The following is a 21687-nucleotide window of genomic DNA, read 5'->3' as shown; positions in this document are numbered from 1 at the left end:
TCAGAGTTTCAGTTGTTAAAAGTGTGGACGAGCCGGTCGGTTCCCATCTTAACTATGGCCATCTTGGCAAGCACGTCTTTATCATTTGATTTTTTTCCCGCCTGCATGATTTAAATTTTGGGGCATACTTAAATAAACTTGTTACCCGTGTGTTTGAGTTAACAATAGAGAAATTTTTTTTTTTTAAATCGTCGGGTGAAACACATGTGTTTCCTCTACAATCGCTCAACCTGAAGTCCCCAACCCAAATTATGAAATTGCAGGCACCCTCGACAAAAGCTGCTTCATCACGTGGCTCCTAAGCTCAATAACGCTTCAAGCATTTAGGAGTATTATAAAATCCACGATAATCTTTTTTTATTTAGAGTACCCAATTCATTTTTTCCAATTAAGGGGCAATTTAGATAGCCAATCCACCTACCCTGCACATCTTTGGGTTGTGGGGGCGAAACCCACGCAAACACGGGGAGAATGTGCAAACTCCACACGGACAGTGACCCAGAGCCGGGATCGAACCTGGGACCTCGGCGCTGTGAGATTGCAGTGCTAACCACTGCGCCACCATGCTGCCCATATCCACGATAATCTCAGAGTCCCAAGAAGGTTTAACCATAAAGGTTTAGTTAGTCAAAGAAAAATAAGACTGCGTCACAGACTCAGTGCGGACTCAGTGCATCAGGCCCAGCCAGGTGTATCGATCTTCTTGGTTCCAATCCCGGGGTGCTTTTATAATAATATAACAATCTTTATTGTCACAGGTAGGCTTACATTAACACTGCAATGAAGTTACTGTGAAAATCCCCTAGTCGCCACACTCCGGCGCCTGTTCGGGTACACACACGGAGGGAGAATTCAGAATGTCCAATGCACCTAACAAGCGCGTCTTTCAGGACTTGTGGGAGGAAACCGGAGCACCCGGAGGGAACCCACGCAGACACGGGGAGAACGTGCAGACTGCACACAGGCCGTGACCCAAGCCGGGAATCAAACCTCTAACCCTGGAGCTGCGAGGCAACAGCACTAATACTGGACTATCGTGCCACCCACGTGCCTGGTTCACGAGTCCCAGCTGCAAGGCATCCTCAGGGAGAAAGCCCGTATTCCATGAACCTCGTGGAGAGATCAATTGGTTCATCCCCATGGGTCTCGTGAGAGTTATTACAAGTAGGATGGAAAATAACTTCAGCATTAATTGTCGGAAAATAAAAATTTTATAAAAACTGGGGAGAGACATTGCTACTAAGAACATACCCTCATGACCTGGTGAGCTTATTTAGTAAGCAGCCGAGAGAGAGACGAGTTAAGAAGGTTGAAGGTTCACACACCAAGCTATGCTGGATCAGTTAGTGTTGGCCAGGGTAGTCTGACAAACAGCAATGGGATAAATAGCCAGATCGATTCAGTGACGTTGGTTGAGGACATCAGAGATAATCCTGCCCTTCTTCAAATAATGCCCGCTGAAGGAGGACTGACTGGGTGTCATGCCTCATCAAAAGGTCATCACCTCTGATCGTGAAGTACTGAGGTGCATTGAACAGTGAGCCTAGATTAGGTGGTCAAGCCTCTGGAATTGGACTTGAAGAGTTTGGAGAATGCAAACTTAAAAACAGTAACTTTGCCTTATTCTGCTGCCCATCGGCTCTTGCGGCTGCCCCGTTATGGAGAGAGGACGGGTAACAAATGTCTGTTCAAAACATGGAAGATAAAAGGTGAAGCTGCAAGCAGAAGTCAAGCCACCAGGCACAGAGTACAGTCCAGAGGTCGAAGTGGGAAGGATGCAATGTGACAGGGAAGAGATTAATGGCTTAAAAACATTTACAAAGATTTCAAAGGCTGCTTGACAAGCTGGTAAAGAAGAAAATACCTGCAAAAAAATGTTAAAGTTCATCACAAAACTCATCCCGCTGACATTTAGGAGAGTAAACAAGCAACATATGATAGAGATAAAACCAAAAGAAAGGAGGAGACGAAAGGAGAGAGAGAGAGAGAGAGAGAGAGAGAGAGAGAGAGAGAGAGAGAGAGAGAGAGATTTTGCAACAACAGCTTGTATAGTACCCTTACAATGAAACAAAACATCCTGAGGTGCTTCACTGGAGTGTAAACAAACAAATATGATCAAAAGCCACACGGGGAGATATTAAGTCAGATGGTCAAAAGCTTGATCAGAATTAGGTCTCATGGGGTAGCACGGTGGTGCAGTGGTTATCACCGCTGACTCGTGAAGTCAAGGACCCGGGTTTGACCCCGGCCCCGGGTCACTGACCATGCGCGGAGTTTGCAGATTCTCTCAGTGTCTGTGTGGGTCTCACCCCCCACAACCCAAAGGTGTGCAGGGTGGATGGATTGGTCACGCTAAATTGCCCCTTAATTGGAATTGTTTTGTAAAGTAGGTTTCAAGGACCCTCTTAAGAGATGGAATGTGAGGTCGGGAGACAGAGAGTTTCAGATGAAGGACATGGGAGACACATTGTTGAGACATAATGGAGGTCATTTTACTCAACTATAACAACATGTACCTAATGCCGTTAATATAATAAAACATCCCAAGGAGCTTCATATTATAAAACAAAATATGAGACTGAGCCACATTAGTCCAAATGACTAAAAACTTGGTCAAAGACGTAGGTTTTAAGAAAAGCAAGATGGAGATGTTTCGGGAGGGAATTCCAAAGCTTACGGCCCAGCCAGTGAAGGCTTGACTGCCAATGGTGGAGGAATTTAAATTCAGCTGAAGAGACCAGAGTCCTTTTTTTAACAACTGTATTTAGTGGAGCAAGGGTTACATACCATTTAACCCTGCAACTGTTAATCATTTTAGTTTAAAGCAAAGTCTTGTGTGAAATTTTTTTTTTTTTTTTTTTAAAAGCATAGTTTGGAGACAATCTGAGACGATCACTTCATTTATTCAAATTTATTCCAATTCAACCAGCTTCACTGAACTTTCTAACAAGTGTTATGGGCCAGAGTTTAGAGAGCCCCAAAGTGTATCATGGAGTTCACCTGACCCACAACTTTTAATAGATTGTGGTATGGGGAGCACAGGGCCCACTCTACAGGTGTGGTACAGCAGAAATGGAAAAGTATTCTTTAAAGCAAAACAATGTTTATTCTATGAACTCAAGTTAACCTTTTTAAAAACAGTGAACATCTTAGCAAACATCAATTCAAATGCAACCTGCAAAGAATACAACACTACGTAATCTTCAATAACTTCCCAAACAATATCCAGAAGACAAAAGAAACACCTTTTAACAGGAACACATCAGGTTTACATTCACTACTGAGGACATTTATAATCCTGAATTCACCAAATGGTCAAGAAATTGTCTTTTATGGCAGAGAGATTAACAGTACACCTGCTCTGTCTGGCTTCAGCTCCGACACGGAAAATGAAACTAAAACACACCCTGCAGCAAACAGCCTAAAAAGAAAGTAAAAGGCTGACAGACAGTCCAGCTCTACCCACTCTGACATCACTGCAGTAGTAAACACCCATTTCTTAAAGGTACTCTCACTACAGATATTTATATATACACACCCATTTATAAACACCCTTTTCTTAAAGGTACTCTCACATGACACAAGCAGTTTCAGTGTACAGCAAAGTAATGATTGGTGCTGGAGACCAAGTGCTCTCCTCATCCCGGAAGAGAGAGAAAGAAAAGCACCACTGAATTACATAATAAAAATATACTTTCTGCCAATCACAACAGCAGCAACAAAACAGAAATGGCAACAGTTCAAAAAACGTTGCTTCCTAAAGAGAGACACATTCACTGAGAAGGAGATGGTCTGATTGTTCTTTATGGACATGGGGGAGGGAAGATTGGGAAAACAAAATGCAGAAATCATGAGTAGACATTATTACCATTTAAATCTTACTACTGTAATTCTACTTCCATAATAAAATCGCCCATAGTATTATGCCATGTACTGCCCACCCCCCTCCAAAACAAAATCATAGGACACATTACAAAGTCACAAGACTTTACAATTTGAGCTCTCTCTAAAAGGTAAAGTCGCCATCGTCCCAGGTGGCCATCTGGTGCTTTCCCCTTTTAGGGGCAGAGCTGACGGGTGGTGATTTAACCTGAGGGTCACCACAACTCGGGCGTGGGGTAAGGTTTCCCATAGGTAACCTTCATTGAGACGAAACAAGTCTAACCTTCACTGGACATCCAGGTGGTCAGACTGCAGGTGAGTACAGAGCCCGAAGCAGGTTTGGAAACTTCCCAGGTGATGCACCAATAGTAAACTTTAATTTCAGAACTATCACAAAAAGAGAAAATCAATTTTGGACTGGTGCACTCTTACCTGCCTTCTTGGTTTCTGCATTGAGATCGATCAATGGCAAGTTCAGCTCCTTTTCTCTGATGTCAGTCAGTCAGTATTGCTGGGGCAGAGCTTGAGTCCTGGCAGGCTGTGCGGGCACACACACACCTGCGGTAGGAGGGGGAGAGACTCACCTGGAGGATTGGGCAGTGCAGAGTTCATCTGCCACCTGTGCCCGCGGCTGCTTTAAGACTCTCTCCATTGTGTTGCCGATGCGGAAGTCTGCCTTTTTCTGGTTGCAGCGTCTGGCCAGCCCTGATGCTCTAGTCTAGCTGACGGCCAACGTCAGTTCCGACCCTGCCTGGCGAGAACCGGAGTCATACCTGTGGTCGGACGCTCATTTCCGCCAGTCACAAAGAAGGTGGTGGGATCTTTATCCTCGTTTCCCCTCCCTTCCCAGACTGGTGCATCCTGTATTAAGGCAGAGTTTAGTGTGGATCCTGCATTATAGATAATCCAGTAAATTCTCCCCCTCTGCTCTCTGCTGCAGCGTCTCTGGGTCTCAGCAAGACATGATTGACATGAAATTGCTACACCGGACGCTGCAGCAGATTGATACACTCGCCGCCCAATCAGAGAGCGATCCCCGGGAATATGCAGATACACACCCCGACGTAGGGCCCGCCCCCGCCTGATTGACAGCGGCGCCACCCAATCGGGTGGCCGGAGCGGCTGGCCACTCGGCCGCTGCAAAGTGGGGACAGCTGAGCGAGAGGACCCGCTGTCACTACCCGTGTTGCTGCTGTTTCGGGCTGGGGCGGCCGCCTGGAGTCCCTCGTCTGACAAACTCATCCAAGGTATGAAAGAGTGGGGGGAAACCCCCCCGCGCCCCCCAAACGCTGTGGGACAACCGCAGAGAGGATATGAAGCATCGCTGTAATGCACTCTTGTGTAATTTTTCTGCCATGTAATCAGCGACAAAGCTGAACAAATCGTTGTCTGTTTACCTATTATTTTTTAAAAGTTTTGTTCCCTGCCTGCAGTTGTTTCCTGCTGTGTCGGGTATCGTTCCTGACGAGGTAGTGACAAGAGTTTTCTAACGTGCAAACACCCGGTTATTAATGCTATAATTAACGTTTCGCACAGTGAACTGTCTGTCATTGCAATAAATCAGCCTTCATACAGGCAGAAATTGTGATCACAGACTTAACGCCAGGATCTATTAAACGTTAATGATGGACGCATGGACTGTATTCATTAATGCATAACTAGGATCATAAATATAAACTAATCAGTAAGAAATCCAATAAAGAGTTCAGGAGAAACTTATTTCCTCAAAGGGTGGTGAGAATGCTACCACGTAGAATAGTTAAGAGAAATATCTTGGATGTGTTGGGGGGCAGTGACCACAATTGTTACAATGTAGGATGAGGCCATTTGGCCCTGGTATCTGCACTGGACCTCCAAGTGAGCATCATGACTTGGGGACCCCGGCCTTTCCCCCGTGCCCCTGCACATTGTTTCTATTTGGGGTAGCATGGTGGTTAGCATAAATGCTTCACAGCTCCAGGGTCCCAGGTTCGATTCCCGGCTGGGTCACTGTCTGTGCGGAGTCTGCACGTCCTCCCCTGTGTGCGTGGGTTTCCTCCGGGTGCTCCGGTTTCCTCCCACAGTCCAAAGATGTGCGGGTTAGGTGGATTGGCCATGCTAAATTGCCCGTAGTGTCCTAATAAAAGTAAGGTTAAGGGGGGGGGTTGTTGGGTTACGGGTATAGGGTGGATACGTGGGTTTGAGTAGGGTGATCATGGCTCAGCACAACATTGAGGGCCGAAGGGCCTGTTCTGTGCTGTACTGTTCTATGTTCTATGAAATCATCTCGTGTCTTCTTGAATGCCTTTTTGGTTTCCCTGCATTCTTTTTTAATGTGGTGATTTTTGCATCCTTGGAACATCTGAAAGCTTGGGTCTCCTTTGACAGCTCTCCTGGCTCTGGGCCAGAAGATTGTCACTTCAATCTCAAGACTTGAGCAGATAACATAAGCTGACCCTGCTACTGTGGTACTACATCATTGGAGATGCATCATTCAGATGAACCCCATCGCCCCGCGTTGTGAGGTGAACCATGGCATTTTTCAAGAAGAGCAGGATGCGTTCCTGTTTGCCAATGCTTCTGTCTCAATCAATTAAACCAATGAACACATTAACCAACCACTCATCTCAGTGCTGTTTGTTCAACTTTCCTGTGCTTCTCTGTATAAAAACAAATTATTTTCAGAGATATTCATCGTATATGAAGTTGGGATGTTTGAGAGGTGTTAAGGTGCGATAGCTTGATCTTGGTTTCAGACAAAGCTTGGCACAACTTTGAGGTCCGAAGGGCCTGTTCTGTACTGTACTGTTCTATGTTCTATAAGTGCAACCTTCCTCGCTCAGTCCACAATAAGTCAGTTTTACTTTAAATCCATGTCTTGGGATATTAACCCCCTCTGTTTCAGTCATATACTCAGCATTTCCCTTTCTGTTACCACTGTGAATTCAAGTAGAAAATAGAACATAGAACATTACAGCGCAGTACAGGCCCTTCGGCCCTCGATGTTGCGCTGACCTGTGAAACCAATCTAAAGCCCATCTATACTATTCCGTTATTATCCATGTGTTTATCCAATGACCATTTAAATGCCCTTAATGTTGGCAAGTCCACTACTGTTGCAGGCAGGGCATTCCACGCCCTTACTACTCTCTGAGTAAAGAACCTACCTCTGACATCTGTCCTATATCTATCGCCCTCAATTTAAAGCTATGTCCCCTCGTGCTAGCCATCACCATCCGAGGGAAAAGGCTCTCACTGTCCACTCTATCTAATCCTCTGATCATCTTGTATGCTCTCTTGTCAAAATGGGCTGACTAGTTTATCTAGCCAACAAACAAGAGGAGACTTTTGATCTGCATCGAGGCTGGACTTATGGTTCTCAACAATGAATATACAGAGACTCAGTGGCAGGTGCGAGAGGGGGGCTTTGAAAACTATAGCTATGATTGGCATAATCTTGAGCTGTTGATGTAAGGAGTGACCTGTTCCAGAGGGGAAGGGAAAAATGCAGGCAAAAAAGGCTGGCTGTCATGTCGAATTCTCCGGGCAGTACAGATAAAAAGTAATTCTGTACTAGGCTCATTGGCCAAGGTTACAATGGAACGACATCTTAGATTATTGCAGCTACAGCAGAATTCAGTTTGACAATTGAAGACAGTGTTCAGAATAATAAGACACCATCAGTTGTTACATTGCTTCCACAGTGCGAGACCAAAGCAGCAACTCAGATATACTGTACCAAAAGGATTGCTTAGTGAGACTTTCCATTTCTTGGAGAAAGGACCATCTAAGCAGCTCTGAAAGTTTTGATAGACCCCAGAAAAACTTGAAAAGAAAAGAGAGAGAGAATTGAGCTTATACAGCGGCCTTCGTGGTTTCAGGATATCCCAAAAGCGCTTTAGTGCCAATGCAATACTTCTATGTGTAGTCTATGTTTTAATCATTGTTTGGGACAGCACTGATGGAGACCATTTGAGCCTTCAGGTCTGCTGAAAGTAGAAAACACAACAACCAATTTACTTCTGGGCAAGTGTTCCTGCTCCTGAACTCCCTCCAGAGGCACAGGGGGCAGAAAGTGCATATCAAAAGTCTTCTAAAATGTATTCTTCTACTGTATCTTGGACTCTTGGTGTGGTACTTGGTACTTAGACTGCAAACATACTCTGGTATTTGCTTAACATTTGTTTATTAATACTACATTTAAGCAGGTTACAGAGTAGGCATGTAGTTCCTAAGCATGATTCCAACCTGTGAGAGAGAGAGAGAGAAAAGAGAATTAAAAAAAAAAAAAAAATTTAAAGTACCCAATTCATTTTCTCCAATTAAGGCACAATTTAGGGTGGCCAATCCACCTACCCTGCACATCTTTGGGTTGTGGGGATGAAACCCACGCAAACACAGGGAGAATGTGCAAACTCCACACGGACAGTGACCCAGAGCCGGGATCGAACCTGGGACCTTAGCGCCATGAGGCAGCAGGGCTAACCACTGCGCCACCGTGCTGCCCGAGAAAGAGAATCTTAACACATGACTGGCTGATCTCAACAGTACATCATTACGTTATACATTAGCATATCCCATCAGTTAACCCTTCTATTATGAAAAGAGTTGACAGAATCAGGCTCGGTTCTAATACAAACTGCACTTTAAAAACATGTTATGGCTCTCTTACCTGACGATCATCAAAGCACCTGATCTGGATGGTAAACAGGTGATACTGGTTGAGGAGAGGATCCATAATAAAATCGCCCATAGTATTATGCCATGTACTGCCCACCCCCCTCCAAAACAAAATCATAGGACACATTACAAAGTCACAAGACTTTACAATTTGAGCTCTCTCTAAAAGGTAAAGTCGCCATCGTCCCAGGTGGCCATCTGGTGCTTTCCCCTTTTAGGGGCAGAGCTGACGGGTGGTGATTTAACCTGAGGGTCACCACAACTCGGGCGTGGGGTAAGGTTTCCCATAGGTAACCTTCATTGAGACGAAACAAGTCTAACCTTCACTGGACATCCAGGTGGTCAGACTGCAGGTGAGTACAGAGCCCGAAGCAGGTTTGGAAACTTCCCAGGTGATGCACCAATAGTAAACTTTAATTTCAGAACTATCACAAAAAGAGAAAATCAATTTTGGACTGGTGCACTCTTACCTGCCTTCTTGGTTTCTGCATTGAGATCGATCAATGGCAAGTTCAGCTCCTTTTCTCTGATGTCAGTCAGTCAGTATTGCTGGGGCAGAGCTTGAGTCCTGGCAGGCTGTGCGGGCACACACACACCTGCGGTAGGAGGGGGAGAGACTCACCTGGAGGATTGGGCAGTGCAGAGTTCATCTGCCACCTGTGCCCGCGGCTGCTTTAAGACTCTCTCCATTGTGTTGCCGATGCGGAAGTCTGCCTTTTTCTGGTTGCAGCGTCTGGCCAGCCCTGATGCTCTAGTCTAGCTGACGGCCAACGTCAGTTCCGACCCTGCCTGGCGAGAACCGGAGTCATACCTGTGGTCGGACGCTCATTTCCGCCAGTCACAAAGAAGGTGGTGGGATCTTTATCCTCGTTTCCCCTCCCTTCCCAGACTGGTGCATCCTGTATTAAGGCAGAGTTTAGTGTGGATCCTGCATTATAGATAATCCAGTAAATTCTCCCCCTCTGCTCTCTGCTGCAGCGTCTCTGGGTCTCAGCAAGACATGATTGACATGAAATTGCTACACCGGACGCTGCAGCAGATTGATACACTCGCCGCCCAATCAGAGAGCGATCCCCGGGAATATGCAGATACACACCCCGACGTAGGGCCCGCCCCCGCCTGATTGACAGCGGCGCCACCCAATCGGGTGGCCGGAGCGGCTGGCCACTCGGCCGCTGCAAAGTGGGGACAGCTGAGCGAGAGGACCCGCTGTCACTACCCGTGTTGCTGCTGTTTCGGGCTGGGGCGGCCGCCTGGAGTCCCTCGTCTGACAAACTCATCCAAGGTATGAAAGAGTGGGGGGAAACCCCCCCGCGCCCCCCAAACGCTGTGGGACAACCGCAGAGAGGATATGAAGCATCGCTGTAATGCACTCTTGTGTAATTTTTCTGCCATGTAATCAGCGACAAAGCTGAACAAATCGTTGTCTGTTTACCTATTATTTTTTAAAAGTTTTGTTCCCTGCCTGCAGTTGTTTCCTGCTGTGTCGGGTATCGTTCCTGACGAGGTAGTGACAAGAGTTTTCTAACGTGCAAACACCCGGTTATTAATGCTATAATTAACGTTTCGCACAGTGAACTGTCTGTCATTGCAATAAATCAGCCTTCATACAGGCAGAAATTGTGATCACAGACTTAACGCCAGGATCTATTAAACGTTAATGATGGACGCATGGACTGTATTCATTAATGCATAACTAGGATCATAAATATAAACTAATCAGTAAGAAATCCAATAAAGAGTTCAGGAGAAACTTATTTCCTCAAAGGGTGGTGAGAATGCTACCACGTAGAATAGTTAAGAGAAATATCTTGGATGTGTTGGGGGGCAGTGACCACAATTGTTACAATGTAGGATGAGGCCATTTGGCCCTGGTATCTGCACTGGACCTCCAAGTGAGCATCATGACTTGGGGACCCCGGCCTTTCCCCCGTGCCCCTGCACATTGTTTCTATTTGGGGTAGCATGGTGGTTAGCATAAATGCTTCACAGCTCCAGGGTCCCAGGTTCGATTCCCGGCTGGGTCACTGTCTGTGCGGAGTCTGCACGTCCTCCCCTGTGTGCGTGGGTTTCCTCCGGGTGCTCCGGTTTCCTCCCACAGTCCAAAGATGTGCGGGTTAGGTGGATTGGCCATGCTAAATTGCCCGTAGTGTCCTAATAAAAGTAAGGTTAAGGGGGGGGGTTGTTGGGTTACGGGTATAGGGTGGATACGTGGGTTTGAGTAGGGTGATCATGGCTCAGCACAACATTGAGGGCCGAAGGGCCTGTTCTGTGCTGTACTGTTCTATGTTCTATGAAATCATCTCGTGTCTTCTTGAATGCCTTTTTGGTTTCCCTGCATTCTTTTTTAATGTGGTGATTTTTGCATCCTTGGAACATCTGAAAGCTTGGGTCTCCTTTGACAGCTCTCCTGGCTCTGGGCCAGAAGATTGTCACTTCAATCTCAAGACTTGAGCAGATAACATAAGCTGACCCTGCTACTGTGGTACTACATCATTGGAGATGCATCATTCAGATGAACCCCATCGCCCCGCGTTGTGAGGTGAACCATGGCATTTTTCAAGAAGAGCAGGATGCGTTCCTGTTTGCCAATGCTTCTGTCTCAATCAATTAAACCAATGAACACATTAACCAACCACTCATCTCAGTGCTGTTTGTTCAACTTTCCTGTGCTTCTCTGTATAAAAACAAATTATTTTCAGAGATATTCATCGTATATGAAGTTGGGATGTTTGAGAGGTGTTAAGGTGCGATAGCTTGATCTTGGTTTCAGACAAAGCTTGGCACAACTTTGAGGTCCGAAGGGCCTGTTCTGTACTGTACTGTTCTATGTTCTATAAGTGCAACCTTCCTCGCTCAGTCCACAATAAGTCAGTTTTACTTTAAATCCATGTCTTGGGATATTAACCCCCTCTGTTTCAGTCATATACTCAGCATTTCCCTTTCTGTTACCACTGTGAATTCAAGTAGAAAATAGAACATAGAACATTACAGCGCAGTACAGGCCCTTCGGCCCTCGATGTTGCGCTGACCTGTGAAACCAATCTAAAGCCCATCTATACTATTCCGTTATTATCCATGTGTTTATCCAATGACCATTTAAATGCCCTTAATGTTGGCAAGTCCACTACTGTTGCAGGCAGGGCATTCCACGCCCTTACTACTCTCTGAGTAAAGAACCTACCTCTGACATCTGTCCTATATCTATCGCCCTCAATTTAAAGCTATGTCCCCTCGTGCTAGCCATCACCATCCGAGGGAAAAGGCTCTCACTGTCCACTCTATCTAATCCTCTGATCATCTTGTATGCTCTCTTGTCAAAATGGGCTGACTAGTTTATCTAGCCAACAAACAAGAGGAGACTTTTGATCTGCATCGAGGCTGGACTTATGGTTCTCAACAATGAATATACAGAGACTCAGTGGCAGGTGCGAGAGGGGGGCTTTGAAAACTATAGCTATGATTGGCATAATCTTGAGCTGTTGATGTAAGGAGTGACCTGTTCCAGAGGGGAAGGGAAAAATGCAGGCAAAAAAGGCTGGCTGTCATGTCGAATTCTCCGGGCAGTACAGATAAAAAGTAATTCTGTACTAGGCTCATTGGCCAAGGTTACAATGGAACGACATCTTAGATTATTGCAGCTACAGCAGAATTCAGTTTGACAATTGAAGACAGTGTTCAGAATAATAAGACACCATCAGTTGTTACATTGCTTCCACAGTGCGAGACCAAAGCAGCAACTCAGATATACTGTACCAAAAGGATTGCTTAGTGAGACTTTCCATTTCTTGGAGAAAGGACCATCTAAGCAGCTCTGAAAGTTTTGATAGACCCCAGAAAAACTTGAAAAGAAAAGAGAGAGAGAATTGAGCTTATACAGCGGCCTTCGTGGTTTCAGGATATCCCAAAAGCGCTTTAGTGCCAATGCAATACTTCTATGTGTAGTCTATGTTTTAATCATTGTTTGGGACAGCACTGATGGAGACCATTTGAGCCTTCAGGTCTGCTGAAAGTAGAAAACACAACAACCAATTTACTTCTGGGCAAGTGTTCCTGCTCCTGAACTCCCTCCAGAGGCACAGGGGGCAGAAAGTGCATATCAAAAGTCTTCTAAAATGTATTCTTCTACTGTATCTTGGACTCTTGGTGTGGTACTTGGTACTTAGACTGCAAACATACTCTGGTATTTGCTTAACATTTGTTTATTAATACTACATTTAAGCAGGTTACAGAGTAGGCATGTAGTTCCTAAGCATGATTCCAACCTGTGAGAGAGAGAGAGAGAAAAGAGAATTAAAAAAAAAAAAAAATTTAAAGTACCCAATTCATTTTCTCCAATTAAGGCACAATTTAGGGTGGCCAATCCACCTACCCTGCACATCTTTGGGTTGTGGGGATGAAACCCACGCAAACACAGGGAGAATGTGCAAACTCCACACGGACAGTGACCCAGAGCCGGGATCGAACCTGGGACCTTAGCGCCATGAGGCAGCAGGGCTAACCACTGCGCCACCGTGCTGCCCGAGAAAGAGAATCTTAACACATGACTGGCTGATCTCAACAGTACATCATTACGTTATACATTAGCATATCCCATCAGTTAACCCTTCTATTATGAAAAGAGTTGACAGAATCAGGCTCGGTTCTAATACAAACTGCACTTTAAAAACATGTTATGGCTCTCTTACCTGACGATCATCAAAGCACCTGATCTGGATGGTAAACAGGTGATACTGGTTGAGGAGAGGATCAGACTAGCTGTGATGCCTCCCACAGTTGAATAGGCTGCAAACGTTCACTTTTTGGCTTCCTCAGCATGCGCCACTTGGCCAAAGTAGCGAGGTTCTATAAACCCTGCCTTCCAACCTGTGAAACCATAGTTGAGCTAGTGCTTCAGGGAGGGAGCTGGCAAAGGAGAAAATTATGTGGCATTCTAAAAATGTGAGCAAGTTCCTTTTAATAATTTTGATGAGGTGTCGATTGCAAACATTTCCATATCGTGGACAAATTGAAAAAAAATGTCCCTTTATTGTGATGGTGGATTGTTCCCATTTGAAAAGCAGGAACCTGGCCAGGTGCAACTCCATTTACAGCTGTCAAAATCATCTTGTGGAAGTGACTTAAAGCAGTTCAGTAAAGCGTGCAATTATTTAGTGATTTACAACAAGCGGTGAAATCATTTATGATTCCTCCAATGTGTTGTGCTGTTGTTTCTCTGTAAAACTTTACTCGGATACTAGATAAGGTGTCGGTGACGTTAAACAATGGATTGTAGCTTTCACCATCGGTCCCCAGGGACCATCTTTGACCTATAATAGTCATTTTTATTGATGCTGTGTAATCATTAACAAATTCTTATTTTTCACAAATAGAAAAGTCTCTGCATGCATTCAGCAGGTTTTTTTCTCTTCCTCTTTCAGGATAATGACTCCTTCGCTTGCTCGGAACCCTCAGAGTTAATGTTTTGCCTGCAGAACAAACAAAAGCTTTACCAAATCTAATCAACGCACAAAAATAGACAAAAACATCAAAGTGGAATCAGACAGTGAAGTTTGTCTTTTTCGTTTCACCCTTCTCTTCTGTTATTTCTCAAAGTCGCAACTGTCCTACCTCATTTCTTAATCCAAATGTACTTTACCCAAAAAATCTAGAAATCGTCAGACATTAGGTACACCGTTATCTGTCTCATATGTACTTGATCTAATCACTGGGGAAGAGGCCAGTGACTGTATAAAACCTCCAGTTAGAGTCCTGCGTTCCTGACTTGGTCGACAGTTGCCAAAAGCTGATCAAAATGGCTTCCTACGGCTACTACAGGGTCACCATCTTCGCAGCCATGTTTGTGGGCTACACAATGTATTACTTCAACAGAAAGACCTTCTCATTTGTGATGCCCTCCATAATGGAGGAAGTGACCTTGGAAAAAGATGATTTAGGTGAGTACGTAACCACGTAGCTCCTGAAATAGTGGGCCGTGGGCCCGGTAGTGATGGTCTTCGGATGTGGAAACTGTGTCTCTTGTGTTCAGGGTTAAGAGCTGCTGGGGAAGAGAAAAGTGTTGTCAACATGACGATGCCCATGAGTTAGGCTGCAGTGTAGTCTGGAGGAAGAACTTCAGGAAAGGGGAAAAACTTGCACTTTAACAGATTCAATTAATAAAATGTTAAAGCAAAAGTCAGACCCGTGTGTTGAGTGACTGGTAATAGAGTCCCTACAGAAGGGGGCCATTCGGCCCATCAGGTCTGCACCGACCCTCTCAAATAGCACCCTACCCGCTCCCACTCCCCCACCCAATCCCATCGAACATGTACTTCTTTGAACACTAAGGGGCAATTTAACATAGCCATTCCTTCTAAGCTTCACATCTTTAGACTGTGGAAGGAAACCAGTGCACCCGGAGGAAACCCGGAGCAGACACGGAGAGAACATGCAGACTCCACATGCAGGCACCCAAGGACGGAATCGCACCCGGATCCCTGACGCTGTGAGGCAGCAGTGCTAACCACTGTGCTACCGTGCCGCCCTCAATGGAGAATGTGATGTATTTGCATGTCAACCATTAGTAGACCCAATATTGATGTTCTAAGGTTTGTACAGCAACTATCATTTTATATTTGTTTCTCCACTGAATAGGGAAGCACAAGTTTTTGGAGGTCCGTTTCTGAGGGAGCATACGCATTCCCAATTTGAGTTGTGCGAGTGTGAAAAATCCCAAGTGGAGAGGGGAGGTGGGGGAGAGCAGAGAGAAATTTACCAACTGCTGTTACAGAGTGAAGAGGAATATTGACTGAATGTTGTTTGGTACAGCAACAATTAAAAGGGTCAAAATTGGAAAGAAAGGTAACTTGTAGATATTCCAATGCTAAAAGTGTTTAAAGCAGTTCAAACCGAGTGCCCTACTGAAGCAGCATAAGGAATCTGAAGAGGCATTTTAATCAGCTCAGAAGCAATACAAGTATCTGGTCTTAGAACATGGGAACAGCATTGTGCAGTTGCACAGTGAGAATGGGGAATTGTGCATTAGATGGCAGTAATGGTTGCAAACTAACCTGTATTTGTTTTATTCCTGCAGGTCTGATAACCAGTAGCCAGTCACTAGCCTACGCTATCAGCAAGTTCATCAGTGGAGTCCTCTCTGATCAGATCAGTGCTCGCCTGCTTTTTTGTACTGGATTATTCCTGGTCGGGGTAATAAATATCGTCTTCTCATGGAGCTCCACCGTCACCGCTTTTGTTGTACTCTGGTTCTTTAATGGATTGGCACAAGGCTTTGGGTGGCCTCCCTGTGGCAAAATACTGCGAAAGGTACGACATCACCATTCAATCGCCATGCTTACTGCTTGGCGGGGATTAAGAATATTTGTGATTGTTCGTGGGCATTAACTCGTATCTGGGTGTGGCTCCACTTGCCCCCTGACTGCCCTCCAATACCTCGTCCATATATACCCTTTCTTCAGGTGAAAACATACAGCGCTTTTAGCAATAGGATATCACAGCCGAGTGTGATCATGTTATCATCAATTGTCCATGATGGCATGGTGGTTAACACTGCTGCCTCAGAGCCTGGGACCCGGCTTCAATTCCAACCGTGGGTGACTGTGTCTGTGTGGAGTTTGGATGTTCTCCCCGTGTGTGCGTGGGTTTCCTCCAGTTGCTTCGGTTTCCTCCCACAGTCCAAAGATGTGCAGGTGAGGTGTATTGATCATGCTAAATTGCCCCTTCCACTTCTTCCATTGGGCAGCAGAAACAGAAGTCTGAGAACATGCACGAACAGACTGAAAAACAGCTTCTTCCCTCTGTTACCTAAATGACCCTCTTATGGACTGACCTCATTAACACTACACTCTGTATGCTTCATCCGATGCCGGTGCTTATGTAGTTACATTGTATACCTTGTGTTGCCCTATTATGTATTTTCTTTCCTTCCCATGTACTTAATGATCTGTTGAGCTGCTCGCAGAAAAATACTTTTCAATGTCCCTCGGTACACGTGACGATAAACAAATCCAATCCAATCCTTTAGTGCCCAAAGAGGTGCAGGTGAGGCGGGTGTAGACTGGGGTTATGGGCCTTAGTAGGGTGCTCTTTCCAAGGGTCGGTGCAGACTCGATGGGCTAATGGCCTCCTTCTGCACCGTAGGAATTCTGTGGCAGAAGGCTGTATAATAACAATCTTTATTATTGTCACAAGTAGGCTTACGTTAACACTGCAATGAAGTTGCCACACTCTGGCGCCTGGCGCACAAAGGCAGTTCAGGCCAATTATCATGATCCTGCCACTGCCCCAGGCTCAGTCCGATTGTCCAAAAACCAGAGCTGTCTGAAAACTGGACGTTTTTGTTTGGAATATGTATTTGAGCGATTTTAATTGAGTAATTTTTTTTGTTTAAACTTAGCTGGACTATTTGGATAGGTGTTCAGTTTGGCACCTGACTATTTCCCTGCTTCGCCGCTTGCACATCTATCTTGTCCAGATGTTCTAGTGACCCAAAATCTGGCACAGCCTAGGTCACGAGGTTGCCAATTTTGAGACACTGGGATAAATTCTACGATCGCACCCGCTGCGGGAATTGTTTGGGGACCCGGGTGGGAGTTGGGGGGGGGGGGGGGGGGGGGGGGGGGGGGGGGGGCAATTTAACGGACCCTGATTTTTAAATCTTTTTAAAACATTTTAGAGCCCCTAATTATTTTTTTTTTCTAATTAAGCGGCAATTTAGCGTGGCCAATCCACCTACCCTGCACATCTTGTGGGTTGTGGGGGCGAAACCCACGCAAACACGGGGAGAATGTGCAAACTCCACACGGACAGTGACCCAGAGCCGGGATTCGAACCCGGGTCCTCGGCGCCGTGAGGCAGCAGGGCTAACCCACTCCGCCACCCGTGCTGCATATTTAACGGACCATTGAAAGGTCCGTTGAACTCGGGTGGGATTTTCCGGACCCCAGACCGATGGGGCTGGAAAACCCCCACCCAATTAGCTTGGCATGATTTAGCGTGAAAATAATAATAAGCAAACTGGGTTCAGAGTTAGTCAGAAAACAAAAATAAATTGACTGATGGCATCTGAGTAAATCAAGAGTGAGGCTGACAGTCTGACAAGGTTCCAGATTCTCAGCCCAGTCTGCACCAAATTGGACATTCGCCGTTGGGGCAGAAATTGAGGCACTGTAACCAGCTTCCTGACCCCCTTTTTAATGAAAACCTAAACCATGGCTTTTCCCCACCAGTTCCATGTGGGAGTCCCAATATGACTAGGAATCCTTGCTGTTCTCTGCACCTTGACACAACGTCATTATTACAATTATCACAGCATTGAGATATGAAATGAAATTAAATGAAAATCGCTTATTGTCACGGGTAGGCTTCAATGAAGTTACTGTGAAAAGCCCCTAGCCGCCACATTCCGGCGCCTGTCCGGGGAGGCTGGTACGGGAATCGAAACGTGCTGCTGGCCTGCTTAGTCTGCTTCAAAAGCCAGCGATTTAACTCAGTGAGCTAAACCAGCTGGGAGAAACTTTATGCACCTTTAACAGTCTCCTTCAATGTCGGAACTTGAAAATTGCAAGGCTTCGCCGACGATACTTTCGTGCTGCTAAATGCGTATGCCCTGTATTATTTTTCATTCTAAATTCTATGATACAGCGACTAGGCACAGCACCAGTGCCCATCTATCACCCAGGCCATTTAATTTTGGCACCGTTAGCAGTTTCCATGGCCGATTCTACAGCTCAGGCTAGAACCCAGGTCGTGACATTTAGGGCTGAGTATTTTTAGAGAGGAGCTGTGAGTTGCACATTCTGTGTCCGTCGAGGAGATGTTATTTTACTAGTCAAAGTGTGAGTGGCATATTACATCTTTCTGGTTGTCGATCAGTTCAATGAATTCATGGCATTTGCCACCAACCCTGTGACATGAGCCAGTATTCTGAAGCCCAACCCTAACCCAAAAGTACGGCACGCTTTCACTGTCTCAGTTTGATTCATGGCGTTCCGGTTGTTTGCAACAGCTCCCCAATTGTAAATCAAATCAGCTTCTATGAGATTTAACCGTCCATGAAGAATGTGCACTTTTTTAAAGTTGCGGGTTCAAAAGTTTTATGAGCCGCTAAAAGGTAACAAATCGGAAAGATTAAAAAGCAAGGTGTCAATTAGCAGGAATTAACACTAAGGGGAGAAAGTTTTTTGTTAAGAGCCTTGGGGTGGGGGAAAGGAAGAAAATAAAGAATCAGACCACATTGGGAGGGGGGAAAAAATGTTTTTTGAGTTCAGTTCAAACCCTGTTATGCAATGGAAACATTCTTGGCCATCTCTGTTTGATTGCTTGTTTTTCTCCACAGTGGTTTGAACCAGCACAGTTTGGAACATGGTGGGCTGTTCTGTCAACCAGCATGAACTTGGCAGGCAGCTTGGGCCCACTCATTGCCACAACGATGGCCCTCAGCTACAGCTGGCGGGTGACCCTCTCGCTCTCTGGTTCCATCGCGGTCGGGATGGCATTCGTATGTCTGATCTTCATAGTTAACGAGCCAGTGGACGTCGGGCTTCCCAATGTGGAGCTAGGCCCGAAAAAAGGAAGCAAGGAAGGTAGTGTGCATTCCTGGTAAATTATTGGCTTGCCTGCCCAGTTCGGCCTCCCATTTATCCCCCAGCTTCATTCACGAACACTCCATTAGCCTTTCCCTTTCCTTGTAATATTTCTCCCTCCTCTATTTTTAACCCAACCTAAAGGTGTTGAGACAAACTGGGAATGTCCCTTTTTATTATTTTTCCTCCCAATTTCATCTTCCTCCTCCCCTCTCCCATTGGGATTCTCTCCTCCAGCCGCTTGTCTATGGGATTTACCATTGACGGCAGCCCCACCCCCGTCGCCGGGAATCCCAAGGGCCCCGGGGGGTGCACTGCCGGCGGGAAAAGAGAATCCCAAAAGCCGCCGTCTTTCGCTGGCGAACAGATTGATGGGCAGTAGAATTAGCAGCCTTACTGCATCTTACCCCAAGAGACCCATATTCGGATATGAACTTAAACGGAATATCATTTGACTGTTTCATTTAGAGTGCATTCCAGCAAAAGCATCCCTCCACTAATTTCCAGACATGAGCATTTGAATAACAGGAACAGTCCATTCAGCACCTCTAAATCTGTTCCACCATAAATTAGATTATGGCAGGTCTTGTTTCTTAACCTGATGCGAGATAATAATCTTTATTGTCACAAGTAGGCTTACATTAACACTGCAATGAAGTTACCGTGAAAAGCCCCTAGTCACCACATTCTGGCGCCTGATCGTGTACACGGAGGGAGAATTCAGAATGTCCACATTACCTAATAGCACGTCTTTCGGGGGCTTGTGGGAGGAAACCGGAGCGCCTGGAGGAAACCCACGCAGACACGGGGAGAACATGCAGACTCCGCACAGACAGTGACCCAAGCTGGGAATCGAACCTGGGACCATAGCGCTTTGAAGCAACAGTGCTAACCACTGTGCTACCATGCTGCCCTGATCAATTGTTAGTTTGAAGTCCAGAATTGGTTGATTTGTTTTGCGATGTGGGGGAAAGGTGGGTAACGTGGAATTCAGTCACAGATCGGCCATGATCTCACTGAATGGCAGAACTGGCTCGAGGGACTAAATTACCTACGCCTCTTCCGATGGGAAAGATTAGTTGATACATTTTGCGGAAAGGAGTATCTTCGTGTCGTTAGTACAGCAGGACTACTGAGGAATCCAAATATTTGCCTAGCAAAGGCAACATGGTGGCGCAGTGGGTTAGCCCTGCTGCCTCACGGCGCTGAGGTCCCAGGTTCGATCCCGGCTCTGGGTCACTGTCCGTGTGGAGTTTGCACATTCTCCCTGTGTCTGCATGGGTTTTGCCCCCACAACCCAAAGATGTGCAGGCTAGATGGATTGGCCACGCTAAATTGCCCCTTAATTGGAAAAAATGAATTGGGTACTCTAAATTTGCCTTGCAAAAACATCTTTTGTTGTGATGACTTGTGGAACATGGTCATTTAAAAAATGAGGGGGGTGGGGGTGGAGGAAGAGAAATTCTATGACTGAATTAGCTGGAAAGCAAAGCAACCACTTTTGAAGCAAAGCCCCCATCAATACCACAAATTCCTTCCTAACGTCTTCTCGGCAAGTGAGTCTCTATATGAAATGCTAATTGAAAAATAACCATCTCGTCTTCACCAGGTATTTGTGTGAGCCACGTACCCAATGGCTGGACGGTGGTCCAGTGCATAGTGTTCAGGTACATCTGTAAAGGGGATTATACCAAAAGCAATCGGGCATCTTTTCATGGGCCGTCTATAGAAAGACGTCCAACATTGACCGACAGAGACCCAGTCCAGCGCCGAGTTATTACCAGATGAAGTGCTATTTTTGTTTTAAAGTTTTGCCTGTGACCTTTTACATAAATTGGGGAAATGGGCAAGGGAATTGAAATCTTGTTTGACTTTCAGTGATGGACGTGGTTTTAGCAAGTATAAGAAGTATACTTGGGGCATTTCGTGTCTGGTTGGCACAGGGGCTGGAGTGCATCATTAGCCCCCAAAACGTAATTTTTATTTCATTATGTGCAGTTCCTTTTTTTAAAAATATAAATTTAGAGTACCTAAATTATATATATTTTTTTCCAATTAAGGGGCAGTTTAGCACGGTCAATCCACCTAACCACATCTTTGGGTTGTGGGAACAAAACCCACGCAGACACGGGGAGAATGTGCAAACTCCGCACGGACAGTGACCGAGAGCCGGATTTGAACCCGGGTTCTCAGCGCCGTAGGCAGCAGTGCTAACCACTGCGCCACCGTGCCACCCTTTGTACGGTTCCTTTAAAATTCTGTTTTCTATTACAATACCCTTCAAGGAACCATCAATTGGTTGAATTTGGCTTTTTTAAATTGGTTGATTTGTTAAATTGGTTCTCAAAGGAGTATAATGAGAAACTCGGCCCGACTGTCTGCCCCTCTTCCGCAGCTACATTTGCAGCCAGGTATCCCCCGGGGAAGGAGCACACAGTGTCCATTGGCACGCTTGAAGCCTCCCATGACCAGTGGGCACCGCAGGGGCTGGAGTGCACCCTCGGCTCTGGTAACAACCATTTAAACACCATGGTTTTTTTTTGGTTTTTAAAAAAAAAATTTT

General features: G+C 45.7%; 2 protein-coding genes across 8 annotated transcripts in view; one reads left to right on the top strand and one right to left on the bottom strand.

Annotated features, from left to right (window-relative positions):
- The window catches only part of pcsk7 (proprotein convertase subtilisin/kexin type 7), a 257528-nt gene extending 252695 nt beyond the window's left edge, over window positions 1-4833 (bottom strand). For both annotated transcript variants that reach the window (XM_038779566.1, XM_038779567.1), the window contains exon 1: window positions 4315-4833. The gene's annotated coding sequence lies outside the window, so the exon portion shown is untranslated. The remainder of the gene's footprint in view (window positions 1-4314) is intronic.
- Window positions 4834-9319: 4486 nt separating this feature from the next.
- The window catches only part of slc37a4a (solute carrier family 37 member 4a), a 34736-nt gene continuing 22368 nt past the window's right edge, over window positions 9320-21687 (top strand). For 2 of the 6 annotated variants that reach the window (XM_038778903.1, XM_038778902.1), the window contains exons 1-4: window positions 9573-9826; window positions 13962-14477; window positions 15614-15846; window positions 18878-19124. In XM_038778903.1, coding sequence (XP_038634831.1) covers window positions 14336-14477; window positions 15614-15846; window positions 18878-19124 — 622 coding nt within the window. In that variant the 5' untranslated portion in view covers window positions 9573-9826; window positions 13962-14335. Of the gene's footprint in view, window positions 9391-9572; window positions 9827-13961; window positions 14478-15613; window positions 15847-18877; window positions 19125-21687 lie in introns of those variants that run through there. The other 4 variants (XM_038778901.1, XM_038778897.1, XM_038778899.1 and 1 more) reach the window with 3 other exon arrangements.

Source organism: Scyliorhinus canicula, chromosome 19 (genome assembly GCF_902713615.1).
Source record: "Scyliorhinus canicula chromosome 19, sScyCan1.1, whole genome shotgun sequence".
NCBI lineage: Eukaryota > Metazoa > Chordata > Chondrichthyes > Carcharhiniformes > Scyliorhinidae > Scyliorhinus > Scyliorhinus canicula.
This window is presented reverse-complemented; position numbering and strand designations above follow the sequence as displayed.